Genomic DNA, 24,869 nt, shown 5'->3' on the forward strand with positions numbered 1-24,869 from the left:
CGAGATCACGATTTGCTGCCATTACAGCATGGAAACTAAACAACCAAAACTTTTGTTAATGTTTATATTACTAGATCAAATAGAAAAGATATAAAACATCCAAAAACATGAGGTTGTATGAGACCCATTAGGTGTAGCATTGGCTAAATGACCAATCATATGTATTTCAAATCAAATGAAGGTTTATGGCTAATTATCAGATACACAATTTTTGTTGCGATAAAGTGAGGTTAATAATTGGCTTTATTTCTTAGTTGCGGCTTCTACTTATTATACTTATAATATATATTTAACTACAGTTATTCTTCACCTCTTATTATTTTATAAAACCAGGGGTTTGATTCCCCTTGGTGGACTCAGCAGATAGTTCAACGTGGCTTTGCTATAAGAGAAAAAAACACACACACATGTACAATTGAATATTATAATTTCAACTTCATGTAATAATTAATAATTTGTTTTTAAACCACAAATCGGAACCCGATTGTTATTGTCAAACACTCGAAGACTTTCTGTAGAACCACAGAGGACAATTCGATTACAAAAACAAACGCCACAACGTATGCGTCAATGCGTGTCCTGAAATTATTGTCGATGAGTTTTAAAAATATTCAAAACATTAACAAATGAAACACAAGTCATAACTGATCTCCAGTTACTCAGGGATTTGTGTTTAAAACAAATTTTTATTGTTCGAAATTCTAAAACAAACAATGTAATAATTAATAATTTGTTTTTAAACCACAAATCCCTGAGTAACTGGAGATCAGTAATGACTTGTGTTTCATTTGTTAATGTTTTGAATATTTTTAAAACTCATCGACAATAATTTCAGGACACGCATTGACGCATACGTTGTGGCGTTTGTTTTTGTAATCGAATGTCCTCTGTGGTTCTACAGAAAGTCTCCGAGTGTTTGACAATAACAATCGGGTTTCGATACCAGTCGTTCGCACAGCACTAACTGCCTATTGTGTCGCTTTGCGCTTAACAGCAAAGAATTGGAATTTTGTTTTTCTATTTGCGATTTATAATGTTAGTAGCATTGAAATGAGCTTGTAAAACAAAATATTTTTTCAATGATTATTATGGTGTGCATAAGCAAAATGTATATCCAATTATAACTTATATTTCTATATATCCTTTCTTTCTTTAAATATTATTAGTACTCCAAAGAGGGCAGAAATCTTGTTCAGTAAAGGTTTAACCTTCAAGAAAGTGGAAAACTAAAGTAGCAGTACCACGTGAGAGATAACTGTACAAATTATAATAAATCTTAAAAGATACTTAACAGTACTTTATGCCCTACGTACATAGTAAATATTCGACAATTATAAATTTTTAATCGGTGATTTGAGTAGTTTGTTTTGATAGTGCTTTGTGAGACTTACATTTCTGACTCGAGTTTTCTTGAATCGGTCTGTGGTTAAGACTAATCGTTAAGCTCCTCTGAAAGTGTGGATTTGTCTGTTGTTTTTTTTTGTGTTTGGACATTTTCAGAATAAAACTCGAAATAAATTCTGCATAAAAAGTGTAAACTTGCTGGTCAAGGTCTAATTAATATTTTAATTTTTCTTATGTAAAGACTACACATAACTGCTGCTGCGTCAGTATGATGTTGCAACCTGAATATTTGCGATTAGAAGTAGAGCGTACATTAGTGACGAAATTGGGTTAGGAATAGTGGGCCAAGTTTCAAGTTTTCAGGAGAGTACCGATTACTGTACTATGTACTGCCGTTGTTAATAGTATAAAATATAGTTGGAACTCCAAATCGTCATACAGTTAAAGGAGATTTGAACTGTGAAAAACTCTTAAAGCCAAAAGTTTCAAAAGTGTATTACTGTTACTACTAGTATTAAAAAGAAATAAATGCCAGGAAGTCTTAATTATGACTGTTTGTCATGCAACACCAGCAGAAAATCGTACTCCTTCATAAACTTTGCAGTTTTTATTGTCATTAGCTTAATAACATGAAAACTGCAATGTCTTCCATATATTTTTTAAACAGAAAATTTATTTGTTTCTTAAATAATAAATATTTTCATATTGGAAATGTTCTTCAACAACAAGCACGCTTGGCAAATTCTTATGGTGCTCCAAAGTTGAGCCCTCAAGAGGTAAGTATAAAAACTTGACTCATCCATAATTCTGTTACATATGATATAACAACAACATATAACATTATTAGATAGTTTATAATGAGTGAAGTCATTTTTCTAAATGGGAAAATAAAACAATGTAATTGAATGTAGGTAAGTGTATTCCATGTTTAGAATGTATGCTGATTTAGTTGAGCTCAAACTGCATATATACTTCAAGTTGTTTTTGTATGTTTTAAGGTTGAAAAATGGTGCTTTAGTTAATACTTAAACTTAATGCTTTTAGGCTAATCAACTGAAAATTTAAAACATTTTAACTGTGAAATGGTAATCATGGAAAAATAACAGCACACATTTTAGGTTGTAATAATTAAGTGATTTTGTAGCCAAGAAAAAATGAGAAACCAAAATTGGCAAATATTGGTTTAAGTTATTGGCAAGCTATTTTAAAAATTCAATAATTTTTTACCTTTTAGTGTTTCAATATACAGACCTGAATCACTTTTGTATGTGCTGTTTGTGGGTATTGTTTCACATGTTGGTCTCTAAGTTTCAACAAAATGTCTGCTTTCTGAATGTAGCTACTTTTGTTTTTAAGTTTATAAGATTATCTTTTGTTACAAGCATACATAAAATTTTCAGATATAAGTTAATCTATGTATGAAAGATTTCAACATGAAGTGTATTATATATAGTTGTATAGAGCCAAATTGGTTGTATAATTCAACAGTCAGTGAGTAGTATCTTAATATATAGGCAGGTTTCCTTGGCAACCTCTAATGTAAGATGGAGTATCCCAGCTGCTAGATCTAGAAGACTTTCTGTTTGTAGTCTGTTGCTGTTTTCCCTGTTGGTCTGAAGGTGTAAGACAATGTTTTAAAGAAGTGTCTAATGCCATGTGGATATTACTAAGTTTCCATTTGGAACAGTAAACTTAGATTTCATGGAATCAGATACACCTTTAAAATTGAATAGGCTTCCATACTGTCTGAGGTTTATATTATTGTTATAAATTTTTCTTATAACTTGTGTTATAAATACAGGTGGTTAAAAGCGTAGACTAGATTTAATTCTGTGTGTATTCTAAATTTTGAAACTTGAACATTATCCCAAGGTTATATGTATTTAAATTTTAGAAATATCAGATAGTTGAGAGTTATACAATATCATATGTTTTCCAGCTTTTTATATGAAATTCAGTTGGGAACAAAGTCTTTTAAATCCACATTTTTACACTCCTGGACTTTCCCAATGTTTCATTTCTTAGCATGATACATAAGGCACATGTGTTATACACCTTTTGAGTTTTTTAAAGCAACATAATTTTGTGAAAAAGAAAGTTTACCAATTATCTTAGATGATTCATGATATAAATGTTCCTGTTATTTTAAACATGCACTTTACAGACTAAAAATACATATAAAAAATCTAGAATGTTTTTTATGTAATAGACGTAAGTCACATAAACATAACTTTATGGTTTCCTTAGGACTTTGTATGGTTGAACAGTTTTTTTAAGACAACTAAGCAATGTGAATTTGGTAATGGTAGGGCAAATAGGATTTTAGCATGTATCTACAAAAATATTGAACACAAATATAAAGAGGTTATAATGTCATTGGTTAGACCACATTTGGAATATCTTAGGATTCTAGGTTGTATCAATAGAAACATTGAATACAAATCTAAAGAGGTTATAATGCCATTGGTTAGACCACATTTGGAATATTTTGTTCAGCATTGGGCTCCTTACGTTAAAATGTACATTGAGTAGTTAGAAAGAGTTCATAGGAGAACTAGGATGATACCTGGGATGGAAAGGTTATCATATAGTATATATTAATATCTCTGAAATTGTTCATCCTGACAAAAGAAGAGTTGCAGAGGATATGATTGAGACATTTAAAAGAATTGATAGAGTTAGTGCTTCATCTTTTTTCACATTTAATTGTGAGAATGCTAAGACTAGGGGACACAAATATAGCTTTTGGCAGTGTGGCAGTCATCTTAAACTAGACAACTTTATTTTTATTTGGAACAGGTAACTTTCAGATATGATAGATGCAATTAATTTAAGGGTGTTTAAGAAAATGCTTAATGAAATATTTGAATAATAATGGCTAACTATGAGTTTTGTGTTACAATTTAGTGGATAGGGTAGCCTAGATGGGCAGGTCCCTCGTTTTCTATAAGTAGTGTATGTCTGTGAGTATAATAATGGAAATATTTTACAGTTAAGTGCACTGTATATAATATCATTTCCACTCAACTAATACTTCTGTTTCTCAAGTAAACTGCTAAACAGTTTTGATGATAGACACTTATTTATGACTGACAATTATCATGTGTCACAGCTCAGGATAATTGGTTTTGTACTAAAAATGTGGACTTGAAGCATACACATTTATGTAAATACACTTTTGTACATTATATATGTGAAAGATAGTAAGTAATACTTCTGCAAGTAAAAAGTACTGAAAGACCTTTGTCTGATGTTACTTTAAAAACACATCATGCTTTCAATGATTTTTAGCAAACATTTAAAATGCAAGAGAAAATGCTTGTTAATAAATATATAAACAGATTTGTTAGCTACAACAGTTATTTTATGAGTTCACAAAAGTTAAAAAAAGGGTTTCTCAAGTTTCATTTCTGTAATTAAATTACAATATATCAAATTTTAATGTATATAGTACATATGATTTCTTTTTAAATAATGAAGTCTGATAACATGGTCTGTTTATATGAACATATGTTAATAACCTTTAGACTACTTTAAACATTAGTTTCATATTTAAATTTGGTTTTAAATAAACCTTCAATATAAATAATAAAGGAAAGTGGACAATCACTGAATGTATTTTTGTTAATAGAAGAGACAGTCTTCATGAAGAGTACAGTGTAGTCCATTAAATTCTTAACTACTGTTTTCATTTTCTTTTACTTGTAAAATTAAAATAGCTTTAAATAAAGAATAAAGCAACCAGTGATATTTTGGTCAAATCAATGTTTTAAATTGAAGACTTGTAAAATGGTACTTGAGACTTAATAAAAAAAACAAAAAACTTAGTGTAGAATGTTTCTTCGTAACTTATCTTTCATCATATAGAAAATAATTTCCCTGTTTTGTCTCATAATAAAATGATTAATTGATAGATAGACATAACAAATGAGAAAATCAGTGTTACAACTTGTAGTGGAATTATACTATACAAATGCCGTATGAAGAAAGGCAGTAGAAATTACATGTATTTTCAGAATATATTTTGATCAATGAAATCTGTAATCATATTGAAAAGAACAGTGAATTATGCTTCTACATTCCATTTAAAATGAAATGTGAGTGTACTCACTACACTGTACTATATTACCACTATGACTGTTTGGCCTAAAGACTAACAGTTGAATGAAGTTTCTAATATTAACAAATTGGGTGAAATTTCATAAGTATATATGTATTGTTTCTTAATGGTTGAATTTCATAATAAACCAGAATTTTATAAATATATATTAAACAATGTACATTTATTGTTACTGAGTTTTATAACTATTCAACTTAAAATTCGTTTAGAATACTGTCTTTATATCTGATGTTCTTAAGTTTCTGACATGTATTAAGTTTTATCATTTTTAATTTTAATACTTTTATTGTTGAGATTAATTTTCATTTGTAGTTTGAAACATGTTTGTTACAGGCCATACTTTTAATATTATGGTGTTTATTAGAAGAGCTGTTAATCATGGTGATGCAACATCTAGAAAGTTCATTAGGTTATAATAATTCAGAATGTTTGTGAAATAAAGGTATACTTTAAATATTAGTAATCAGTGATGGATAGTTAGTGAATTAATTAATGAGCAGTTAATGAAGATTAAATGAATTAAATTCAGTATTAGTAAAGTTATTCAGTGTAAGAAATGAGAGCTAATACATCATATTTATTACTCAGTTATTCAATGAGTTAGTTTGCATATTATTAAAGTAACATAATATCTCAGCTGTCCTATCTTCTAAGCCAAAAAAATACTGTTAAAATAATTTAAACCCATCCTGTATCATTCATATATATATGTATATATCAAGCTTTCTATATATCAAATATACTGCCTTCACAACATCCAAAGACTACTCATTCCATTATCAAGTCACTCTATTTGAAAAATAAAATTGTCTCAGCTGAAGACAGCTTCTTCCTTACCAAAATCTATTTTTGTGCCCCATAGTTTTATAATTCTTGTATCAACATTATCAGTTTATTTTAAAATTTCAAACACTTCAACCAAGAGAAAATAATTTTAAAGATCTTAATCTCTCCTCATGAAACAACCATCCATCCATCCTAGGTACCATTTTAGTAACCCTCCTCTGAATCCTTTCCAACAATTCAATGTCTTTCCTAAGGTAAGAAGTCCAAGACAGAACATAGAATTCAAAATGTGACCTAACCAGTGATCTATACAATGAAATTATAATTTCTTTCAACTTTGATTCAATATTTCTGTAGATACAACTTAAAATCTTATTTGCTCCTACCACTAGCAACAACACATTCTTTGGATAATTTAAGAGACTTGTCAACCGTTACACCAACATCCTTTTTTTTTCATGACATTCTTAAGGTTATTTCCATCCCAGTTATACTTATGATTCAAGTTATGATAACCCCCACACAATATTTTGTAGTTATCATAATTAAAGCCTATTTGCCATTTATTTACCCGACTCAATAAATGCTCTAAATCCTTTTGTAAAGCAGCAGCATCCTCTCCACAGCCAGCAACATGCAAGACCTTGATATCATCAGGAAATTTAAGTAATTAATTGGCCATTCCAACATCTGTGTCATTAATGTAAATAAAAATGCAGTGGTCTTAAGACTGAATCATGAGGTATACTACTTGTAACATAAATCCAATTGTTTGACTGAACTCCATTTATAACGACCCTCTGCTGTTTTCCATCAAGCCACTTTTCTATTCAGTTGGTTAACTTATCTTCCACACCTATGGAGGTAAGTTTCTTTACAAGCTTTTAATGTAGCACTTTATCAAATACTTTCTGGAAATTCAGATACACTAAGTGTACATCCTTACCCTCATCTAAATATGCAGTAATATGTTAAAAGTGTGTCAAAAATATTTGTGAAGCAAGATTTTTCCTTTACTGAAACAGTATTGGTTATCTGAGAAAATTCTAAACTTTGTTAAATGACTTTGCAAAGTATCTTTTATCAGACTTTTCAAAACTTTTCCCACAACTGATGTAAGATTAATAGGCCTATAATTAGTGAGACAACTTATATTACTTAAGCTTTGCAAAGAAATATAAGTAAGACAATTAGTCTCAGAATTTCTGTTGAAACATTATTTATTAAATTACACTTTTAAGTAAACATAGCTATAAAGCAAATGTTTATTGAAGTAATGAATTTATTCATTATTGTTACTTGGATTAGTGTTGTTATAATTTTCACCAAATGATCAAAAATAATCTCTTCCAAAATACAACACAACACTACAGTATTTAATATTATAAACAAGGCGTCTTAGGCTGGCAGAACCTCATGATTGGGATTATCAGGTTTAATCCCAAAATATCATTAATAGTGATGGTACACAAATAAAGAAGGAATCCATTTTGATCTTTATAAGTAAAAGTCTAAGAAATATATACTTAACTAGCTGTACTCATTACCAGGTTGTTTTTTCTAGTTTCACTCTAGGTTGGTAACTCTTTCTGATCTAAAGTTGATATTAATTATTGCAATATGATTTATTGTTATAGGTATCAACTGTAAAACAATAACAGCTTTGTGTGAGATATACCCTAATATTTTTTAGAAAATAAACCTCTGTTTACATTAAGATATTTTGTATTACCAAATATATAGAACTAGTATGATTTTCATTGTTATTGTTTATTCAGCTGTTTAATAATCTTTTAGTCAAATATTAAAACTTCAGTAGTAAAAAAAAACACTATTTAATAGATTTTCAAGAAATCTTTCTTGTACATCTTGTTTTCTAGGTAACTATGTCTCTCTCGGCAAATGAAGGTATGGTTAATAAAAGTTCTGGATCAGTTCGAGGATATGATTACAATCAGTTGCCATCAAATAATCCTATTGAGGATCGATTAGCCATTGGCCACTGCCAGCTAACAACAGGAATGCTGTTTGGTGTATTTGATGGACATGGAGGTAATGAGTGTGCAAATGTAATTAGTCATAGGCTTCTAGATTATGTTGCTTTATCAATATTGCCTGAAAATTTATTAAAGGAATACTTAGACTCATTTCATTCTGGAAAAAAACCTGTTTTAGTAGAAAACGTACTTGACCCTGTTGACCTCACTGATTTTCAAAAGCAATTACACAGAGAAAGCTTAAGGAACTATGCACTTCAACTAGTACAACGAGGGAGAAGAACTCCTGAATATTTCATGGATCAAGCTTTAACTCAATCTTTTACTCAGTTAGATGAAGACATGTCTCATGAAATTCAGCAACAAGTAGACAATAAAAACTTTGATCTTTTATCCTTAGCAGTCACTGGCTCTTGTGCTTGTCTTGCTCACATTGACGGTACTCATATTCATGTTGCGTCATCTGGTGACTGTAAGGCAGTGCTTGGCATACTCAGTGATGACAAAAAATGGTCTTGTAAAGCTTTGTCTAAAGAACACAGTGCAGACAATGTTGATGAAATAAGAAGAATAATAGATGAACATCCAAAGCCAGAAAGTAACTTTGTGATAAAAAATGAAAGGCTTTTAGGTCAGTTAGCTCCTTTTCGTGCTTTTGGAGATTACTCATATAAGTGGAAGGCCAACCTACTAAAGCAACTTTTAGTACCTCAGTTTGGGCCAGCTGTCATCCCACCAAACTATTACTCTCCTCCTTACCTAACAGCCCAACCAGAAGTCATTCATCATCGTCTTACACCAAGAGACAAGTTTCTTGTCATTGCCTCAGATGGTCTATGGGAACAGTTGATGCCACATAAGGTGGTTAAGTTTGTTGGTCAACACATGAGTGGCCGTCAGACCTTGGATGTTTTGAGGCTTCCAAGAAGAAACATGAAGCTAAAGGAAATCAATAGCATTCTTCAGCAAAGGAAGGAAGGATTATCTAAAAAACCAGTTGATGCTAATGCAGCAACTCATTTGATACGAATTGCTTTAGGCAGAACAGAGTATGGAGTTGAACATAGTAAATTAGCCAGTATGCTGTCCTTACCAGATGAACTAGTTCGAACTTTTCGTGACGACATTACGATAATAGTGATATATTTTGATTCTGATTTCTTGCGACACTCACCCGCTGATTAAGTACATGTGTCAGTTTTATAACATTTTGAATCAGAGGTGAATATGCAACTATGTGAAATTACTTTGGAAATACGTTTAGATACAAATAAAACACAAACCTACAAATTATACTTTGCATAACTAAGAAGCTGTAATAAAAAATTCTTTTTTATTATAATTAATAACTTGCATTTCAAGAAATAGTACATGATGGTCTTAACAAAACATCAGTTAGAACTAAAGATAGATTATTATATATTACATATATATATGTATCTATGTATCCTTTTTTTTCATTATGGTCCAGTACGTGCAGTAGTACTTGTTTATTCAGTTCCATGATGTTAAGGAGATCTACAGCTAGTACAAAACACTTACAAGCTAATTAATGTGTCAACTTATGATACATTTTGAGCATACTTAATATAGCAGTTAATCCTGATAAAAGCAATAAAATAATATTCTTTCAATGGTTACTTTTAATATACAAGAATAAAGAAACTGGCTTTTATATATAAATTTCGAAAAATCGAAACAATTTTGGTTACATAGAAATTATTCCTGTTGACGATAATATAAACCTGTCTTGTTGATTAACATTTTGTCATAACACAGCAGGACATCATAACCATTTTGGTGTGTACGTATGCGTGCATAAAGATATTTAAAAATAGTTTGATTAGATTAATGATCTGTTTAATGTACACAAGTAATTTATATTTGACTGTTCAAATACACTAAGAGATACTGCAAAATACAACTTATTTTGAAAATTATCAAAGATATTTAAAAGTAGTTACTAAAAACTTGAGGCCTATATTCTGTCATCATTTATAAAGACAATGTAACATAGGTATCAATGTTGAATGTTAGTGTTTTAATAGTTTTGAGTTTACCTGCTGCTTTTAAGTAGTATTTTATTACAAGTTACACATTTTACAGCAAGGAAGAATATTTTAAATATATAAAAAATATTTTTCTTTACTGTAAAAGCTGTAAATTTTAATAAAATATTTATCTTTTAAAACAAGTATAAGCTACTCTTCTGTTAGTAAATTTTAACAGACATCCATTAAATGAAATATTCTGGTGCCATCCTTTATAAGTGACATCAAGTGTGAATGCTACTCTAGCATGAACTGAAATAAGGAGCTCTCTGAAATATGTACTCCCCTGTTTTACAGTTAGATTGTATCTCAGAACAGCTGGTATGGGTATTAATACTTTTACTAATAAAGCATAAAAACAAAGTTTTGACCTAGAGATGACCTCGCAAGGTTGAATTGTTGTTCTCTGCTTTATTAGTAAAAGTGTTAATACCCATACCAGCCATCCTGAGATATAGTTTTACTTCAAGTGGGTTTCTCACCATCACAAATTAATTAGATTAGCTTTCTTGTAACTCAGCCATCATGTCCATTTATACTATTAAAATTTGATTTGATGTTTTCATAAAAGCAATATACCAGTAGTAACCAATTAGGCAGGATACCTTTTTGTTGGAAGATGTTATAAGTTAACTAGTAAATGTTTGTTAATATGTTTGCTGTCACCAATAGTATTAATAATTCTTACACTAGTGCCAATCACACTTATTTTTATTTAACCCAGGTATCTACAATTTATGTGGGCAATTATACTATGGTTAATTAACTCATTGAAGCCTCTTGTAATACATGACTAACTAGTGTGTTACGCAGTCCATAACTAAAAGTTGTGGCAGCAAACATATTAAATATGCTGTAAGTGTATATAGCAAACAAATCTTTTAAGAATTATTAGAATATTTCAATTTGAATGCCTAAAATGTCACAGAAATACAAGCAATTAATACACTTTGAAAGTATCATATGATATGTACTTGAGGTGACAATTGTATTTTGAAAATGGTATTTGCAAATCAATTTATTTGAGTATAAAGATAAGTCCATTTGTAGTCACCAGTTGACTAGGATTTTTTCTAGTATTGTGAGGTTAATAGTAAGGTTCATATTTATTGTGTAAATGTAGCTAAACTCTTACTCTAATCAATAATATTCTTATCACTTGAAGATGTAATATTCTAACCATGTTCATAAGAATCAACGCACAAACTTTATGGCCTAAATATATTGGTACATTTTGCAATTAAAATAAAGCACAATTCTGCTTTGTTTAAATAAGAAATGTTACTCTTTACACATATTTGGTATGCTACACTTTAAGTTGGTTGCATAGAAAGAAAAAAGCATGATGTTTCTAATCTGGTTTCTTTTTTTAGCTCATCTCATTTTCAAAATCTTCAGTTTATATGAAACCTAAACAATCTAACCAAACAGCAGCTCTACTACTGTTAGGTTTATTTTTAGTTGTTTATTTTATATGTCAAATATTTATAAGTGATGGACAGTATACAGGATTATAACAAGTGTTTGCTAGAATTTGAAAATAGTTGGAAGCTGTAGTAGTTTTCTTAAGTGTATTTGGCAGTAGTATCAGTTTTCTTTGTATTAACAAAATGTAGTTAATATCTCAGAGCAAAATATATTAAATTTCCATGTACTTTTGTAAACTTGTTCTTCTAGCATAAGAGTATCATGAGCAATGAATATTTGTAACTCTAATAAACTTTCAGATAGCCTATCAAAATGTCTCCAGTGACTCTTTTTATGAGTCTGATGGCTTATAACACTAAAAATTGGGTTTCAGTACTTGTGGTTGGCACAATGCAGGAAGCTCATTCTGTAGCTTTGTGCTTAACAATAAACAAACAAACCTTTCACAGCACTTGCTATTGTGGTAATATATATTTCTGAACACTTGCCAGAGAAACTTTGTTTTTAAGACCATATATGTGGAGTGAACGTGTCAGATATGTGTGAACAAGATAGAGACTCTTTAGTTGTATAAAGTGTATTTACACAGAAAAATTACATCTGTAAGCTAGCTTGATTACACCTTTTCCAATATGTAATTGTGATATATTTAAAGAAAATAATTTGAAAACATGTTCTGTTTCATTAACTAAGGTGTGTTGATTTGCTGTTTTATTTAAAGTATAAATCTACATTTAGGAAGAAGTTTTTGTTAACTAGAAGTTTGTTTACTATAAACATACATGTGTATATTATTGGTGTGTTGGTTGGTAGAGTTCAGTCTTGATATGATAAAAATAGCAGTAGTGACAGTTGCCATCAAATATATGTGTAACATGATTTATTAATGTAATTGTTCCCTGGTGGGCCAGAGGTAAATCTATGAGTTTATGACACTAAAATCAGGAATTTCTCAGTGGACACAAAAGATAGTGTAATGTGACTTTAATAAAAAAAAATGCAATTTTTTTTTTAAATAATAAACATTTGCAAACTTAGAAATATTCAGAATTTATTCATAGTAATTTGTAATACTACATAATGGCTTTGCACATAAAATGTAGATAAAGTATTTTATATAGATTTATATTTGCAATTACAGAAGTAAGGTACATTATGTTAAAATGGTTTTGAAGCCTTTAACACATCCAGTCATGTCATACTGAATCTAATAGCTTTACATCTTGATAACTGACTTGCAGCTTTGTTTCCATATCAAAAGGGTTTGTCATCAAGCTGTCATATTGAAAGCACACTAATCTTTCCTGCTCACTTTCCATAGACCATTATGTTTACACAAATGTTAGTTTCATTGTGCCTGTTTCATTGGTCCAATGGTAAAGAAATCTATTGGTAGCTTGACCACTATATCTTCATATGTAATAGAAGGAATACCAGTTTCATTCTATAGCTGCTTTAGGTATGTCATGGAAGCAACTTGTGTTACTTTTCCAAATTATGATCTTTCTTGATTGTATCTGTATTGTTGCCTGGAGCATGTGGATGGCTTTTACAATTGGCTCTTGTATTCATGAAGGTAAAAGACACTACAGTTTTCTAACCACAGCTTGGATACATTTTGTCTGAGTGGTGTTTGTTTGAAGTTGATCCAAATTGCTTTTTTTTTCCAAAGCCTTAATAAGTACAAGATATCTCTCCATCTTGCAAATTTTAAATCCCTGATCTTAGAGTTTTAATAATTTGCATCAGAAAAGGCCATTACCTACTCATTTCAAATGCAATAAATTTTCAGTGGTGTATGCCTTTTCACTGTGATTGTCATGTGACATACTAATTTGCGTATTCAAAAGGGTTTAAAATAATGTATTCAATCCTGTAGTACTTAAATACATGAGAAATTAAAAAGGATGTTTTCTTGGTTAGAGTGCAAATCTCTCCATTGACATATTACTATTAGTTGTATAGTAGAGGTATATGTAAATTGTATTCAAATAACAAATTATCGTTCCATTAACTTTCAATTCTGCAGATTCATATTTAAAATGAATTTAAAAATAAAGAGTTGTGTAATTTGGACCAGTTTGTGCAAGAGTGTGTTTATTATTCACAGGATTACAGTGTTCCATAGATTAATCATATTTTGCATCAGTGATTTTGTGAGGTTCCCTTCCATATTAAATGTCTTTAACAAATTTAAAACACCAACTAAAACTCACCTTTCACTGACCATTCTTTCTCCTAATTTTTTGAAGAAAAAAGAGTAAAATTGTGTTTCGACTACAAAGTCATACAAATACAAGAAATATTTTAAAGTGATTTTAAAATTTATATTTTTGAAAATATTCAAATGATAAATAGCTCCTGGTGTATTACACAAATGGAAGTTTGTTATATGAAGAGAATTGTAATTTAGTATCATTTGTTAAAGGCATTCAGTATTCTTCCTTTGTTATGTAACTAAGCATATGTGTAATTTTCAACTTCACTTTTTCAAGAACAGAATATCCTTATTATAGAATACTCGTACATACCCCAGCTACAACAACTGCCCATATTTCTGGAACCAAAGCTATGCCAATGTAATTAAATACAGACATGTTATTTAAAACAGTTCGATTAACTATTTTTTAATTGTTATATCACCGGATCTGATGAGTCTTATTTGAAGACTGTAATATCCACAGAAAGTTTAAAAGAAAAAATGCTATTTTTTTCTGTCAGTTTTTTGCTGTGAGTTGAAAATATCTTAACAAAAATTCCAAACAATTTCTGTTGAACACTTGAATGTTAAAACTAAGCATATAATTGCTTATTGCAATTAAGCGTATTGCATTAAGCAGTACTAACATGTTAAGACTCATCTTCTAGGAATGATGAGTAAGAACAGCATAATGGAAGATGGAACATAAGTTTTGCATAATTGGAAGACTTGTGACCATTAATTCTATGCATATTATTCTGTGGTAAATTTTAAGTACATACGATTCTGAAACTCTAAATATGTGAAGCTCTAGATTCTGTCTTGAAGAAATAAATACTTCAACTTCTAAACAGAAGATAATCCTAGAAAAGTGTTGACTCACTTTTGAGTTTGTGTTTCATTGTAAAATAGTTTTTCTAGCACTAGAAAACTCAGTTCAATGTTTTTTCTTAATGTTTCAGTGTGACAGGGTAAAAGTCTCCATTTTATGAATTATCATTATTTCTGACAGTTATCAGGAAAAGCATCATGATACCAGTAAACATGTTATGCTTCATTTATGGTATTTTAAATACGTAAAAAAGTGAATATATAACAAAAATATCTACTTGTAATGACAGATGTTGAGCTGTGATTTAATATATTAGTAGTATCTAGTTTAAACCTAACACATGGTCTCACAAGTCAAGACTTTTCAAAAGTCCAGAGATTCAAGGTTCTAGAACGATGAGAAGGACTAAAACAGACATCAGGTGTAATAAATGGATTGAAAGAAAGTAGGCACAGTGTTCTAATCAAGATAAAATCCTTTATTTAGAGGACAATCAAGAATAAAAACCAATTGTAACATTGAACTATTGCTTTGTAAAGATGGTTAACTATATTATACTGTGTGTGAATAGATGAAGCAGTTTTCATGTACAACTGGTAAATAAGAGGAATACAAAGCTGACACATTTAGCAGACTGGAGAATGTAAAAAAGTATAAAACATGAATGAGATTTCTTCAGTACATTCTGTTTACTTCAAAGCAGGAACTTTTCCTCAGAAATTAGAAATATATTTGCTCCATGTAACAACTACCTCTATATACAAGGTAAAATAAAATGTAGCATTTTGCACAAAAGTGACACTCAAAGTTGAAGTTAGTACAAGACCTCGAAAAAAAACAACAGTATATCAACTTTGTGGATGTGTAGTATATACTTTGGGAGAATAAGATATTTAGCACTTTCATATTGCAGTATTATGTTGACCTTCTGACACTGGTGAGGGGACCTCCCAGAGAAAGTTCTGTTCTTTCAGTTTACCTCCTCTGGGATCTAACATCCACCAACATGTTTGCAGTGCTTGGTGACCTGTGAAGGGAAGGAGAGGATCCTGGTGATTGAGGGGTCCAATCCTAACACACCACTTTGGCCTTGAATTCCTGTAAATGAGGGGCCTTTGGGTGCCCCCCCTAGGGTCGATTGGCTGGTCTACTTGGCTTAGGGTCAACCAACTATTAGTGTTGGATGTTCTCAACAGGTGTTTTGAGCATTGTATCTGATGCTGGTGTTTGGGTATAGTGCTCACGAAACCTTGGCATTGCTGCAGTGTCTTTATTTGGCATCCCTTCATAGGGCTGTATGGTTGGTGGGGTCAGTGGGCACTGAAATATTCTTTTTTTTATGGATCCTCCAAATAAACACTTAAATAAAATAGTGAAAACAGTCCATTGGTAAAAGACCACACCTTGAAGATTCTGAGCAGCAATGTTCAACATCTGTAATACCTGTACCTCATTTTTGTATACTACTTTCTCTTTCAGACAAACAATTAGAGCAGATGTCCCCCTTTTAATTCAGAAGGGACTAGAGGAACTTGTTGACTCTCCAAAGTCAGTCAAAAAGCTTTGCTTTGGTAACTTTGGTGGAAACATCGACATCTAAACACAGTGAACTCCTCTTACATTCAAATGCAATTGGGGATATACCCATTGAGGTTACTCTCAATGCTACTTTGAATTTGTTATGAGGAGTTATTGTTGAGAGGGATTTGAAGAACATTCCTGAGTCAGAGGTTCTTGCTGGTTTCTCCACCCAAGGAGTTTCTGCAGTGAGGCGTATATGTACTCACAAAGATGGAATTATGATGCCGACCAATGTCCTCTTTCTGACATTTACATCACTACGGCCATCTGCCACCATCAAGGCAGGTTATTTTAATTACAAGGTATGGCCATACATTCTAAACCATCTCAGATGTTTCCAATATCAGCAGTTCGGTCACTCAAAGACATGATGCAGTGGTTTCTTGAAGTGTGCTCATTGTGATGGGAAGGACCATGATGCCTATGAGTGTGAAACGGATCATCATTGCAATGACTCTCACCCATCCTACTTTCGTACTTGTCTTAAATGGTTGAAATAAAAAGAGGTGCATAGTTTGAAAATGATTCGAAACATTACTTACCCTGAGGCTCGAAAGTTGCTGTTCACCACTTTATCTCAAACGTATGCTGCTGCACTTCATTCTAATACTACAGTGGGAATGCAGATGGATCTCTCTGTGCCTCCAAAAGAATCGTTCTTAAACCAAATGAAAAGTCTTTTAACCTAAGTGGTTAAAAAGTTGATGAATCAACATCCATCTCTGCCCCTAACATACATTCCAGCAAACCCCAAGATCCACTTCCTTTGGTTTTAGATACGAGCATTTCCTCAGGTACATCTTCAACCACCCCAAGATGCAAAATGATCATTCGTTCACATCCTCCATTGCTGGAATCCTCTTATAACAACAAAGATATGTCCATTTGACCCAGGGCAGGATCCATGGAGATCGACAAAAGAAAGACAATAATGAAAAAAGACTTGGTTGTAAACAGAAGGGCTCTCCACCAAATTCGCCTACACATAAATAAAAATGGCCACCTTGATACAATGGAACTGTTGAGATTTACGTTCTAATCTGGACGACATGAAAGCATTGATTGCTTCCTATTATCCTGTATGTCTTTCCTTACAGGAAACATTTCTGAAACCTGCTGATACAGTAACCTTCTAGCAGTTTTCATTGTACAGAAATGGCAGGTTGTGTGATGGACGAGTGCATGGAGGGGTGGCACTGTTGGTTGATCAGCATGTGCCTACCCTGTCTTTGCCACTTGACACACCTCTGGAGACCATAGGACAGGCGATTACAAGGTGGTATAGATTCGACAATTCCCGTTCTTTTCTACAAGAACTTGGAGTCCTTCAGGGCTGTGTTTTGAGTGTCACACTTTTTAGTATAAAGATTTATGCCATCACTGAACAACACCCTCTTACTGTCGCAAACGGTCTTTATGTCTACGACTTTCACATCTCTTGTCAGTCGTCGAACATGAGATATATTGAGCAGCAGCTACAAACTGCTCTCAATCGTGTACTGAAGTGGGCCATGGCAAACGGCTTTATTTTCTCTCTCTCTCTAAAACCGTTTCCATGCACTTTTACCGCCAACTTGATTTTCACCCTTAACCTGAATTCATATTGGTGAAGTTGTGCTACCTATTGTCCTAAAGACAAAGTTCTTGGAGCTTATCTTTGACTGAAAGCTGTCCTTCATACCACACATCAAGCAGCTATGGGTAAAATGCACAAGAACACTGAACATTCTCTGTGTCCTCTCTTCCACCACTTGGGGAGAAGATTGATGTTCTATGCTAAAGATATATCACGCTTTTATTCGATCGAAACTAGATTATGTTTCACTGGTCTATGGTTCTACCAGGACTTTAGCCTTAAAATGCTGGACCCCATTCATCATCAGGGACTTTGGCTCCGCACTGGGACTTTCTGCACTTTTCCAGTTTAGAGCTTATAAACACTCTCATGAACCTCCTTTGCACCTCTGCCATTTACAACTATCTCTACTGTATGCTTCAAAACTTCTTTCCTTACCAAAGCACCCCACCTGGGGTTGTGTTTTCCTTCCTCAGTGGTTCATGCTTTTTCAAAACAGACGATCTGCTATTGCTCCTTTTGGCCTTCATATCCAGGAGCAGTTGGATGAATTGGGTCTCTTTTTGTATAACATTGCAGTATCCACTGGTCAGCCCATCCCACCATGGCTTATTACGCTGCCCAAATGTGATCTTTCTATAAGCCAAGAAAAGCAGATACTCCCGATTGGAAGTACTGTCTGTTATTTGCTGAACATCTTTCGAACCATCCTTCCATTCCTATTTACACAGATGGTTTGATATCACATGATTCTGTGGGGTCTGCCATGGTTTGTTGTGGTTCAGTGGTTGCATGCAGAATCCCTCTCTACAGCTTCTGTGTTCACTTCTAAACTGTACGTCATTTCTCTTGCCCTGGATCACATAGAAGCTAAGCAATACTCAAATTGCACTCTTTATATTGACTTGCTTAGTTCTCTACTGGTCCTGGAATCGCTTCACGTTAGTTCTCACTTTGTTCTCGTCGATATTCAAAACCTACTGACCCATTTCTCTTTAACATCTACTTCTATCCAGTTTTTCTGGATACCAGGCTACGTTGGTATTCGCGGGAATGGACTCGCCGAAACCGCAGCTAAATCTGTCTGCTCTGGCACTATCACTGCTGTGCCTGTTCCATACATAGATTATGGTCCTGTATTCAAGGCTCGGCTCCATCCCAGTTGCTCAAATCTTATCAGCATTTTCACTTTACAGTTTCCACTTGAATTCGACCAACAGTACCTTCCAAAACACCAATATTGTCATATAACAATATACCAGCAGCATATTCGATAGCCTTTCGTGTCTTCTCAAATAATGTTAATCCAGTAACTGTGTTCTGTGAAAGAGCCTTGTGATATCCTATCTCCTGCATTCAGGAACCATTCCAATTAGTCACGATAAATGAACTCTGCTTTTTCTGACGAGTATAACGATAGAAATAAATTGTTTTATCATCCTATTTTGTTCCCCAAGATAAAATTTTCCCATTGCTTAGGCTCAAGATGTACTCTTATTGCTTTCGCTGCAGCTTGCTTACATTAATGCTGGGCAGATTGTAATGTAAATTTTAGCTGAAACCCATACTTCAATTGATGAAAGTGCCATCTAGATATTTTAAACGTTTTTCTCCAATCTTCAATCTCTTCATCACTTCTTGGAATGCCATCAACTTACATAGCAGTGCAAGTATAACTTTTCTCTGAATAAATTTCTCTGGCAGAGATTGTAGCAAATCGTTAGTAGATGAAAATAACTTTGTATCATCAAATTTCTTACAAATGTCGTATCCAATCATGCTCATAAAACCATCCGGATCTCCTGGGAGTAACATGGTGCATTAAATCCTTAATACAGACATGCAGAACTCAAGCAATCGATTGTTCTTGTCAAGAGCACCGAAACTTGATGCCCTCATCGGGCTTCCTCATTTAGAAAGCCTGATGTTATGGTGCATTTGATACCGAATTGAATAGACATCGTTTCTGGATCCTGTTCGAGTACGAGGACAATACCTTGACTGCTTTGCTTTGACATTTGAGTTCTTTGATGGTCTGCACAGTTTCTTCAGTGCCACAAAATACAAGAGGTCCTCAGAAGTATTGCTGGACATTTAATCATCATTGGCCTCTAATAGAATAGTGCAATTAGTCCTCCTTTGTTTCTTGTTCTGCAATTGTTTCCCACCTGCTTTTGTTGCCATTTTGACCTCTGGGTCTAAACCGTCACATCCACGCTGACATAGAGGTCATTTCCCACAAGTGAAACATATATAAACTTACAAGCCATTTTCTTCTTTCCCTGTATTAACATTGTTTTATCAGTGAATGTAGATATCTATTTTGTTTCCAGTTTGGCTCGGCAGGGCCAAGCGTGTTAAGGCATGCGACTCGTAATCTGAGGGTCGCGGGTTCGCATCCCAGTCGCGCCAAACATGCTCGCCCTTTCAGACGTGGGGGCGTTATAATGTTTCGGTCAATCCCACTATTCGTTGGTAAAAGAGTAGCCCAAGAGTTGGTGGTGGGTGGTGATGACTAGCTGCCTTCCCTCTAGTCTTAAATTGCTAAATTAGGGACGGCTAGCACAGATAGCCCTCGAGTAGCTTTGTGCGAAATTCCAAAACAAACAAACAAACTGTTTCCAGTTTTCACAAAAAAAGAGTGGCAATCGCTTGCTTTTGTCCAATCAAAATGTTAGCCAATAAACTAACGATCTGAATTGACTTGAAAATTTAGGTTCTGGTAAATCATAGGTGTCTGTTCAGTGTAAACACTGTTAGTATGGTTGGTAAAACTAAGTACTTTTTCAAACGTTTTTGGTATTTCCAACCTGGATGACACCTTAGGATTATAGGCCCAGTATAGTGAGTCGACTGCAGATCAAAGGGTTCGAGACGCAGTACAGGTGGAACTCTACACTTTCAGATCTTGGTGCATTATACGATTGACAAAGAACTGGATAAAGTTCTTGTGATGGTGGCTGTCCAAGTTAACCAACTGCCTTACCTCTGGTCAGTAGCTCAAAATTAGGACGGCTAAACGTGATTCTTTGGGGTCTCTCAGCTTGGTGGCTTAATTCCTGTGTATGGAAGCCATGATGATTCAACGCATTGTTAAATGCTCGACTACGCGCTGTGGCAACCTGTTATGTTCCTCTTGAGTCTAGGTTCTAATCAACATGGTGTTAACCGTATTGACTGATTGCCTTTTTGTCGTGCCATAACGTAGTGAATCAAAGCCACCCAATCGACAATGCATGCAGTCAGTACATTATAGCCCTGTTGAATACTAAGCTATTGAGCCATAAAGCATTGTAGAGACATTATGTGATCAAAACTATGTTATCATTGACTTGTTAGGCTTTTTATTTAACCTGTACAGTATGGCCCCAATGATATGTCGTACTGATGTCATATAAGGTGTCGCTCAAGTTGAAAATTCATTTTTTTATTTTATTTTTTACTTTTGGCTTATGCGACATATTGGCTAAACAGACAAATTATAAATTCTTAAAGCTCAAATATAACAATCCTTAATTTTGAATTGCTAAACAGATGGAGGACAATTAATGAGCAACGCTTAACGTATAAAACAGAACAAATTACTCTAAAAGCTATGACCTATCACAATGAAAGCAACGAAGCGTGTTCAATGGCATGAACCTTGGGCCTTTCGATTCTCAGCCCGACATGCTGACAAAAACCTTTTCCAGAGAAATGATAGGTGAACACTTTTACTCCTATATAAAAGTGTACGTAAATGTTTATCGCCTGTAGAAAAAAATGGAAGTAAAAACTGCATCTTATGCACCAGTAGCGTAAAATTATTTTTGAATGTTTTTCATGGTACAGAAATGACACATAAAAAGTTTGGGTTTAGTTATCAAACGTAACATGTTTGCTTTAGATTTTTGGTTTAAAGCTGAAGTTATTAAGTCCATTACTGCTAATATAGTTGAATAAATATGAACAATACTGAAAAATACGTTTAAAGCGAGAATACAGAATAGTAAAAATATGTATCTCGTAGATATTTGAAGCTAAGTAAAGGTTGTACTACAAAGTTTAGAGTCCCATGAATGTTTCTGCTACAAAAAATAAACAGTTTATTACAAAACTTATTAATATCACGCTCATTGTTAATGTTTTTTTAATCATTTTTCATGCAACAACTGCATTTGATTTCAAAGTATTTTTACTTATAGAAATCGTTTACTTGAGAAATTAAATTCCGTTTTTTAAGAAGACTGTTAAGATAACGGATCATGATTCTTAACAGTTAGAGTATAGTGTTAATGTGCACCTAGTTTGCTTTGGTTGTTTTATTTCTTGACTTTTAAGAGATTTAAATTAACAGCTGAAACAGAAGTATTGTTTACATTAAGTACTGATAAACCAAAATTAAGAACAGCTTTGAAAATATATCTGAGATCAATGCTTGTTTATCATACAGAATTTTCATTATGCTTTAGAATCTTTTGGGTGATATATATACACGACCCGAAGAAACATTTAATTGTGTTTTGGTTTTGTTATCCGAGAAAGAGAAATAAATAAGTAAAGACTGTTGTTAATTGGTAAGGGCTACGGGTGAAATGAAATAAAGGTTTATGTGCATATTTGATTTTCCAAAGAGTTAAATCAAGTTCAAATTATGTTTAAACCACATTTTACTTTTCTGTCGTTGATTTTCAGAAACGTGTCGTGAACGTGCCGGTTACCATCTTTTCTCGACCTCGAAAACTGGTACTCTGTGCCAGAAATTGTAATGTGTAAACTTTACCCATCGAGAGTTGTTGATGTTTCAAAACGTTGATCTAGTTAAATCTAAGACATGACATAGTTACGGCGTTTTATATGTCGTATCCAGACATTATTCTTTGTTAAATATAAATTGGACCTAGATATTTTACTTTTTGGAAAGTAAAATGAAATAAATGTCTTGTGCACTTTAAAACATAATGGAACATGTGTCATGTTATAAAATGACCTTTCCCTCCTTTTTTAGGCACTTATGACACCAATGTGTAAAATTTAAAGAACTCATAATTAACATAGTGATAGACTGAAATAAATTTACAATAAAAATATTCTAATGCTTTCGCTATTTGTATTTCTAAGTAAAATATGAGAATATTCTACCATTAGCAACAAAGACTGTATATGAAAGTACCTTTAATAGCCATATGCATATGTAATAAAACGAAATAGTTCTGAAGACTTATTGCTGTAGGTAGATTTTGTTGCAGAGCCTCTACTTGGTACTAATAAAAAAAAATCCTTGCTACAAAACATGCATCAGTAATATTCACCACTATTGAGTTAAAATACCATAACGTTGTCATTCTTGTACACGTTATAAGCCTTTACTTGCTTTATTCCATTTAGAATGAGCGCATGCAAAAAGTATAAACTGTATTGTGGAATTTATTGATCAATCAGCACGAAGAATACAACCTAGTACATAATTGTTGCCAAAGTTATTTCCACTGAATATGTCTCGTACCAGCTTAGTACTTTATAAATTTCGGGTTAATGTTAGTATTTGCACCGAAACTACCACACGTTTGTTGCTAACTTTTGTTAGTGGGATAACAATTATTAGTTACTTAACTATCTTTTTTTTTTTTACAACATTGTACAAAAGCATTTGTTCTGGTATATTTCACCTCACGTTTTTATTTGTTTTATACATTTGTATATGTTTATACATAAAAGCTGAATCCATAACTCAATTGACAATCCTCTGTCTCTCGCTTTTTTAAAATAAAAATAGGCAACTTATAGGTTATTCTGAATATAATCTAACTAGAGTAAAAATGACCTCCAGGAATATCTAAATAATAGTTTTCCATGTAATAAACTCCTTCCAAATACCACCAAGGTCTATTATGGCCTGGTGATTAAGGAGTTCGACTCGCAATCTGCTAGTCAGGTTTCAAATCGTTACTGGACGTGCTCGTCCTTTCAGTTGTGGAGGCGTTATAATGTAACGGACAATCTCACTTTTCGTTGGTTAGCTGAAGTATTGGCAGTGGGTGGTGTTGACTAGCTGCCTTCCCTCTAGTCTATCACTTGTGTGTTGTTCATTTCGTCACAGGCCCTGACAAATGTTGACCATTTAGCTATTGCACGAAATTCAACAAACACCACCAGAGACACCTTGGGAAGATCCATTGATAAGTAAATATTTAGATATGTTTTTACAAGAAAAAAGGTACATATACATAGGAAATGGTACTGTTAGTTAGTTTGTGAATGAAATCATTTTATAAGCGTTAAAAATACTATTTCAGATATTCGTTTATTATATATTTGTCTAAAAATCATTGTTCTGCAATTAAGGAAAACTAAAGATATCTGCATTGATTTCTCTATCACATATCTCATTACACACTTTAATTGTATTTAGTTCGTTTCTCTTGCTTGACAAAAATGGCTGTGAAACCAGTAAAACGAACAGTGGTGTTTTATTGCACGATTTGGCACAACAAGGATAGACAGTATATGTGAGTAAATAAAATCAAAATACAACAAAATATATTTCAGAAAATGTAGTTTCGCTACATTTTTTCCAATTTAAAAATATTTTCATCTGTTCTAAAGTTATTTCGATTTGAGGCAAAATTTTAATTGACTTTACACAGAAGGAAAATACAAAGTGAAAAACGTTAGAGTTTTCTAAAAATATGTATCTTTCTCTGTACCAACTGAAGATTAACCACTGTTATGTTTTGGTCATCAATTATTTCTAGTAAACTGCTATATTAGCTAGAAAAGTTTATATTGTTACTCGGTATTTCATGAAACTAAGCTCGAAGATATCAAATTAGTTTTGAAAATAATTTATCTTTTTTACTTCAAATATCATTAATATTCTTTGCTATAAAATCGCAACATTAAATAAGCATTCGTCACGCCTTTACTAGAATACAATACAATATTAAGATCATATAATGAAACATTATCACCAAC

General features: G+C 32.7%; 1 protein-coding gene across 4 annotated transcripts; it reads left to right on the top strand.

Moving 5' to 3' along the window:
* The first annotated feature begins 1,179 nt into the window (after window positions 1–1,179).
* On the top strand, window positions 1,180–13,802 carry Pdp (pyruvate dehydrogenase [acetyl-transferring]-phosphatase 1-like protein, mitochondrial). Of its 4 annotated transcripts, XM_076465231.1 has the most exons (3): window positions 1,181–2,120; window positions 6,860–7,114; window positions 8,131–13,802. In XM_076465231.1, exons 2-3 carry the CDS (start codon window positions 7,109–7,111, stop codon window positions 9,430–9,432), a joined length of 1,308 nt encoding a protein of 435 aa, XP_076321346.1. In that variant the 5' UTR covers window positions 1,181–2,120; window positions 6,860–7,108; the 3' UTR covers window positions 9,433–13,802. The 4 variants fall into 4 exon arrangements, with proteins under 4 accessions (XP_076321347.1, XP_076321346.1, XP_076321345.1 ...); XM_076465232.1 differs by lacking the exon at window positions 6,860–7,114 and having other exon boundaries at window positions 1,180–1,244; XM_076465230.1 differs by lacking the exon at window positions 6,860–7,114.
* Window positions 13,803–24,869: the final 11,067 nt, after the last annotated feature.

Source organism: Tachypleus tridentatus, chromosome 10 (genome assembly GCF_004210375.1).
Source record: "Tachypleus tridentatus isolate NWPU-2018 chromosome 10, ASM421037v1, whole genome shotgun sequence".
Taxonomy (NCBI): Eukaryota; Metazoa; Arthropoda; class Merostomata; order Xiphosura; family Limulidae; genus Tachypleus; species Tachypleus tridentatus.